The sequence below is a fragment of the Canis lupus genome, chromosome 11 (genome assembly GCF_011100685.1).
Source record: "Canis lupus familiaris isolate Mischka breed German Shepherd chromosome 11, alternate assembly UU_Cfam_GSD_1.0, whole genome shotgun sequence".
NCBI classification, from domain to species: Eukaryota; Metazoa; Chordata; class Mammalia; order Carnivora; family Canidae; genus Canis; species Canis lupus.
Genome location: NC_049232.1, coordinates 1047306 through 1055009, shown reverse-complemented (window position 1 = coordinate 1055009; position 7704 = coordinate 1047306). Strand labels below are relative to the sequence as shown.

At 39.1% G+C, this 7704-nt stretch overlaps 1 protein-coding gene across 1 annotated transcript in view; it reads left to right on the top strand.

Moving 5' to 3' along the window:
• The first annotated feature begins 2640 nt into the window (after positions 1-2640).
• The window catches only part of LOC481472 (T-cell-specific guanine nucleotide triphosphate-binding protein 2-like), a 297728-nt gene continuing 292664 nt past the window's right edge, over positions 2641-7704 (top strand). Inside the window, 2 exon segments of the mRNA XM_038551675.1 lie at positions 2641-2998; positions 3001-3892. Coding sequence (XP_038407603.1) covers positions 2641-2998; positions 3001-3892 — 1250 coding nt within the window.

Here is a 7704-nt window from a genome sequence, read left to right as displayed (position 1 = left end):
ATCCTTTGCATATGAATGCTTGTTTCCTTCCCCAGATTAGGGAAGTTCTCAGCTATGATCTGTTCAAATATACTTTGTGGTCCTCTCTCTCTCTCTCATCCTCTTCTGGAATCCCAATTAGATGTTTAGTCTTCCTTCTCAAACTATCATTGATTTCAATAAGCTTTTCCTCGTGAATGCTTGTTTTTCTCTTTTTTCCTCATCTTCCTTCTCTCTTCCACCTCCTTAACCCTAGCAGTTAGAGCATCCATTTTGGACTGCATCTCTGTCAAAGTATTTTTAATTTTGGCCTGATTAGATCTCAATTCTGCAATAACATAGTCTCTGAAGTCTTTTATGCTTCTTTCCAGAGCCACCAGTAACTTTATAATTGTACTTCTGAGTTGAATTTCTGACATTGTCTTTAAATATACATTCTGCAATTCTGTGGCAGAGAGTATTGCTTTAGGTTCTTTCTTTTGTGGTGCATCCTTCCTACTAGTCATTTTGTCCAGTGTACAGAGTCGCTGTGTAAGTGAGCTGAGTCAAAAATATCAAGCACGCCCTAAGTAAAATACACACTAGATGATTCTGAAGAGGTCAGAGACCAGAAAATAAAGGAAAAAGAAGAACAGAACAAAATAAAACAAAATGACCACTAAACTGAAAAACAGATTTTAAAACAAAATAGTACAAATAAACAAAAACAAAAACAAAAAACAAATAGGAAGAAAAATGGGAAAACAAAAAAAAGGGGGTGGTGGTGAGGAAGTGGTGGTGGAGAGAGAATATAGGCTCCCAGAGGAGATTTAGAGGGTGATCCTCTTGGTTTTGAGTGTATTTTGTTCTGTATGTTAGCAGATGCTCAATTCCAAATTTATATAAGGCAGCAAAACTTACATAAAGACCCAACATCATCCACAAAAACATTAACAAGATAAAAGAAGGGGGGCAGAATGGGAAGGAAGACAGAATATAGTCTCACTGAATGACCTAACATGCTGTTCCACTTGTTTCTGGGTGTATTTTGGTCCACGTGTTAGAAGGTGCTAACTTCCACCATTATAAAACAAAACAAGACAGAAAAAAAAACAAACAAACCAAACTCATATATCTACCAAAATTAAATTGAATACATTGAAGGGAATCCAAAAGTGAAAAATATATCTAAAACATGTAATTGTAGAAACATGAAGGTCAAAAAGGAAAAAGCTTAAAAACGAAGAGTTGGTAAGTTAGGCAGGAAAAGAGGAAAAATATTAGAAAATTTTAACCTGAAATAAAAATGAGTCATAATGAGAAAAAAAGAAAACCCTCTAGGTCTATATACTATTTTCCCTCAGTCCTGGAGCTTTCCAGTGCTGCTTGTGCAGTAAACTAGCTCTTACTTGTTCTTTGGTGGTTCTTCTGGGGGTGGGGTCTGCTGTGCTGATTGTCAGGTGTCTGTGCCTGGGCAGAGATGCCTCACACCTTGCCAGGTGCCGGGCTCAGTATGAGGGGTTTATCCTGTTAGTCCTTTGTTCCTTAGAGGCTGCACCTCTCCCAGGTGAAAGGGGAAAAAGAGAGAAAAATGAAAAAAAATATGGTGGTGGCCAGATCTCTAGCTTCAGAGACAAGAGCTCCCCACAAGTACTGAACCACAGTCTCCCAATCCACACTGGCCTAGATGCTCCTGAGGACAGGTGTATGTGCACGGATCTGCACAGATTGCAGGGTTCCCGGGTTCAGGAGAGTTTTCACTGTCCTGTGCTTTCCCAGGGTTTGCCTCTCCTGAAGGGAATGGAGCATACCAGCTCCAAAAAATGCTTTGCTGCCCTTGGATTGAGGGACCTGCACTGATGGACCCACACCCTGGGATCCACCTCTCTGGAAGGGAATAGAGGACAGCCACCTCCATCTGTTGCCAGGCTCTAGGGTAAAGGGAGCTCTGGTGCCAGCCTGTGCCAGTGGGCTTCTCCCAAATTCCCTGGAGGGTTGGGGCACTCCAGCCCTTTACTGGGATCTGACCTCCATTTGTGGTGAGCTTTCTGCCAGGCATCCTTACTTTTATTTTGTCTCTGGGAATATTGAGGCTTCAAAGCCCCTCCTATGATTCTGCCCTATTTCCCTGCTGAGCCTTTTTCAGTCAAAAAAGACTCTTTCAGGTGCAGATTTCTAAAGTTCCCACTTGTCTGCTCACCACTTTCCTGCAGCATCTTTCCATGGCGTCCCTCCTCCTCCACCTTTCCTCTTTTCCACCTTCCTACCTTGTCAGAAGAGATGGCTTTTCTCTCTGTAACATTCCAGCTGTTCTCTTTTTATGTCTCAGGTTGAATTCATTAATGTTCAGGATGTTTTGAAAGTTATCTAGGTAAGTTCGGGGGACCAGATGAATCAAGGACTCCTACTCTTCCACCATCTTGCCCATACCCCAGAATGAAGAGCATTTTAAAGGAAAAGGGCTTTCCAAGATTAGGGAAGAGGCTGAGCAAGGGCAAACATTGAATCCAGGTCAGAAGTCCACACAATGCTTGGACAGAAAGAGAAGGGCTCCTGGATACAATGTTGTGGCCAGGACTGACGTTATACCCATCCCTAATGGCACAGTCAAAGCCACCACTTGTTGTGCTCTTTTTCCTTCCTTCTTCTCTCCTCCCTATAGTGCTTCCTACTGCTCCAGCTATGGGTCAGTCCTCTTCCACATCCTCACATATAAAAGGTGATGATTTGGCCTCCAGCTTTGGCAAGTTTTTTAAGGACTTTAAGATAGAAAGCCAAATCCTCTCTCAGGAGACCATCACATTGATCAAAACACACCTGAAGGAGGGGGACCTTCAGAAAGCAGCTTCTGCAATTAGTGATGCATTGAGAGATATTGACAACGCCCCTCTAAACATTGCTGTGACTGGGGAGCCTGGGACAGGAAAGTCCAGTTTCATCAATGCACTGCGAGGGATGGAGCATGATGAAGAAGGGGCTGCCCCCACTGGGCTAGTGGAGACAACCTTGGAGAGAATCTCATACAAACATCCAAAGTTTCCAATGTGACATCTTGGGATCTGCCTGGCATGATGACTACTACCTTTCAGCCACAGATGTATCTGAAGAAAATGAAATTTTGTGAGTATGATGTCTTTATTATCATCTCTTTCACACGCTTCAAAATCAGTGATATGCATCTAGCTGCAGCAATAAAAAAAATGAAGAAGAATTTCTACTTTGTTCGAACTAAAGTGGACAATGATTTATATAATATAAAAATGAGTAAACCCAGCACATTCAATAAGGATGAAGTCCTGCAAGGGATCCGCAATGACTGTGTGACTCAGTTGCAGAATGCCAATATGAGTGACACTCAGGTCTTCTTGATCTCCAGCCTTGATTTGTTTAGCTATGATTTCCAAAGCCTAGAGACCACCCTTCTGAAGAAGCTCCCAGCCTACAAGTGCCACATCTTTATGCAATATCTACCGAATGTTACTGAGGCTGCCATTGACCAGAAGAGGGATTCCGTGAGACAGAAGGTCTGGCTGGAGGCCATTAAGGCTGGAGCAACAGCCACCATCCCTTTCATGGGTTTGATTGGTGATAAAGATGTAGAGAAGCTGGGAGAGACTTTAACCCTTTACAGGTCTTACTTTGGGTTAGATGATGCATCCCTGGAAACTATGGCCAAGGACTTGAATGTGTCCATGGAGAAACTCAAGGCAAACCTTAAGTCTCCCCATTTGCTAACAGTTGAGAAGGAAGATGAGTCTTTAGGGAAAAAACTACTGAGATATGTGGAAAAATTCTGCTCTGTTAGTGGAGGACTCATTGCCACTGGTCTTTACTTTAGGAAGATTTTCTATTTGCAAAATTATTTCCTTGAGACTGTGGCAAGTGATGCAAAAGTTATTCTTAACAAAGAAGAGATTTTTAAGGAATCTCTAGGGTCTGGGAAAGCTTATCTGCTTCAGGATGTTGGGATTGAAAATGGGAAAAGTGACACAACAAACTCCTGAATTATTCTCAGTGCTGGCATGGCAGTGGTGCCTGGAAAGATGATTTTTCTTTTTTTTTTTTTTTTAAAGTAGAGCTGTTTTTTTTTTTTAATTTTTTTTTATTTATTTATGATAGAGAGAGAGAGGCAGAGACACAGGCAGAGGGAGAAGCAGGCTCCATGCACCGGGAGCCCGATGTGGGATTCGATCTGGGATCTCCAGGATCGTGCCCTGGGCCAAAGGCAGGCGCCAAACCGCTGCGCCACCCAGGGATCCCTGGAAAGATGATTTAGGGCTTTCTTCAAACATCCTGATCCACTGCCCTCAAGGTGTATCACAGACATTTCCATAATTCATTCTTGAGCAAAGTATGAATTTAGTGACTATTATTTGACAATGAGAGCAATCAGCTCTAAAGAATCCTTTCACATGATCCTTAGGAAAATGAAGGACAGGAATCTGGAATTTTCTGCTTAGTGGAAAGAATAGCTATTTGTGTCATGGTTACTACATACCCAGCACTGGTCTTTATACTGACATACTAGTTAAAAATGACTGTTCACACAGTAGATCTTCAAAAATGATTTTTTGTATATTTTTTTATTGAAGTTCAATTTGCCAACATATAGTATAACACCCAGTTCTGAATGCATACAGAGTCTGGGGTTTGTTTTTTTTTTTTTGGCATTCTTGTCACAGTGTTGTGAATGCATAAATTCTGATCATTAATAGAGTATCAGTTAATGTTGATTGATATCTCCTTGTCCTTTCTAGTGTTATCATTATATTTAATAAAGATTAATTATAGTGAACTAAGCATGTGTTACAGGAAATGAAAGAGAAACATCAGCAAAGGAAAACAATTTATCTGGGGGTACATTGTAAGAGAGAGAGAAATGCCTAAGATGAGAAAATAGTTCAAGGGCTTGCAAATTGTAGGTCTAGACACTCCTTGGTTCTAGCAGCATTGAACATGGGAGGTTAGGGAATAAGAGACGACAATTGTCATGAATCTAAATGTAAATTTTTAAAAAATGCAGAAAAAAAATAAAAACATAAAAAAAAATGCAGAAGATCCTTAAACATATCTTATCCCTTTTTTAAGGAGGGAAATACAAATTAGAAATGATATCTACACTAAGTTATCATTTGTACCACATTAGATTGGGGGAATTTGCAATTTTGACATTCTGTGGGTGAAACTAGAGAAAAATAGAGTTTGTCATACAATGTTGGTGGATATGTAGCATGTACAGATTAGACCATCTCTAGGAAAACACACATTTACACTTTACCCCAGTGATCCCACTTTGCAGAATCTGGGCCATAAAAACTGAGATTAGATTGGTGGTTGGCAGGGGATAGAAAGTGGGGGAAATGTGTAAGGCTATTATTGATCTTCCAGCTATAAGATGAATGTATAGCATAGTGACTATAGTTTATAACACTGTTTTAAACTCTACAATAATAATACTTGAAATTTGCTAAGAAAGTATATCCTAGGCATTTCCCCCCACCCACAAAGTATAAATATGTGAGGTGATGGATGTGTTAATTAACTTGATTGTGGGAATCATTCCGTATCTAATATATATATATCAAATATATATATCATATATATATATATATATATATATATCTCAAATCTTCACATTGTACATTTTAAACATATATGATTTTATTTGCCAATTTTACCTAAATAAAGCTGGGGAATAGAATAAAAAATCTGGAAAAATTACAAAAAGATATATACTAAAAGTTATTAATTGCAGCACTATTTAAAATGGTAAAATACAAAATTCAAATGTCCTTTAATAGGAAATATTACAGCCACAAAACAGATGACTTGACAAGTATACAAAGGAGTAATATTCTATATATTGGTATGCTCTCCTCTCTAGGATATATTGTTTAATACACAAAGTAAGATGAATTATGTGTATTGTTATGTAGTGATGATCTAAGACAGGGTAAAATATGAATATATATTTACACATATTCTTCAGTTAAACATGAGACAACATCAGTAATAAAATCCAATCATGTATTAAAGAAGTGATGGTACTGGGTAGGGAAGCAGTATAAGGGCTAGATTTTTTTTTAATGCAGTTTATTTTACATTGGAACATGCAAATGTTTTACAAAGTTATATAACAAAAAGACCCGGTATTTATAAAAATACAAAGCAAATCAAAACAAATTAATGTAAGTTTATTGTTGGTATAGAAAAAGTGATTTCAAGATTTCATTTATTATTTTTTAAATTCCACTGTAATTAACATACAGTGTTATATTAGTTTGGTATACAATGGTGATTCAACACTTCCGAGAATTTCTCGAAGTTCATCACAATAAGTGTACTCTTTAATCCTCATCAACCTTTTCACCCACTGCCCCACCTGACTCCTCTCCAGTAACCATCAGTTTGTTCTCCATAGTTGAGTCTGTTTCTCTTTTTGCCTCTTTTTTCCCTATGATCATTTGTTTCTTAAATTTCAAATATGAGTGAAATCATATGGTATTTGTCTCTCTTACTGACTTATTTTGCTTAGCATAATACTCTCTAGCTTCATATACATTATTGCAAATGGCAGGATTTCATTTTTTCTCTTCTTTATCTATTCATGTGGACATGTGGGTTCTTGTCATAATGTGACTATTGTTGATTATGCTGCTATAAACTTTAGGGTGCATGTGCTCCTTCAAATCATTATGTTTGTATCCTTTGGGTAAATACCTAGTAGTGCAATTGCTGAGTTGTAGGGTAGCTCTATTTTTAACTTTTTGAGTAACATCCATACTGTTTTCCAGAGTAGCTACTCCAGTTTGCATTCTCACCAAAAGTGTAAGAGGGTTCCCCTTTCTTCACATCCTCACCAACACCTGTCATTTCTTCTGTTCTTGATTTTAGCTATTCTGACAGGAGTGAGATGATATCTCATTGTAGTTTTGATTTGTATTTCTCTTGTCCACGCCTTCTTTTTTCAATCTTCAGGTGTCTGTAGGTCTAAAATGAGTCTCTTATAGGCATCATATAGATTTTTAAAAATCCATTCGACATGCTATTTCTTTTGATTGGAGCATTTAGTCCATTTACATTCAAAGTAATTATTTTTTACATGTATTTTGTGCCATTTTATTACTTGTTTTGTCATTGTTTCTGGAGATTTTCTCTGATACCTTATGGTCTTTGTCAGTTTTGGTCCTTCTTTCCCACTCAGAGAGTACCCTTTATTTTTTTAATTTTTTAAAAAGATCTTATTTATCTATTCATGCTCTCATTCTTACAGAGAGAGAGAGGCAGAGACACAGGCAGAGGGAGAAGCAGGCTCCATGCTGGAAGCCCGACGTGGGACTCGATCCTGGGACTATGGGACCACACCCCAGGTTTTTTTTTTTTTTTAAATAGCAAAACACTCATGTTTATTGAGTACCACCAGCAACCCTCCATCCAGGCACTTCCACTATGGTGGTCCTCATAACCCTGAAGCAAACAGATCTCTTCCCCCATTTTACAGATGTGGAACCTGAGGCTCAGGGTGGAGAGAGGCACCCTCGACCCAGCTTCAATCAAGGCAACCTCAGCGCTTCCTCACACCCACCCACCCCAAGGAAGAATGGGAGCCTGAGGCCTGGCTGGCATCCGGGAGGCTCTGCACTAGGAGGCTCAGTGCCAGGCTGAAGGCAAGTGCCAAACCGCTGAGCCACCCAGGGATCCCCAAAGAGTACCCTTTAAAATTTCTTGCAAGGCTGGTTTAGTGGT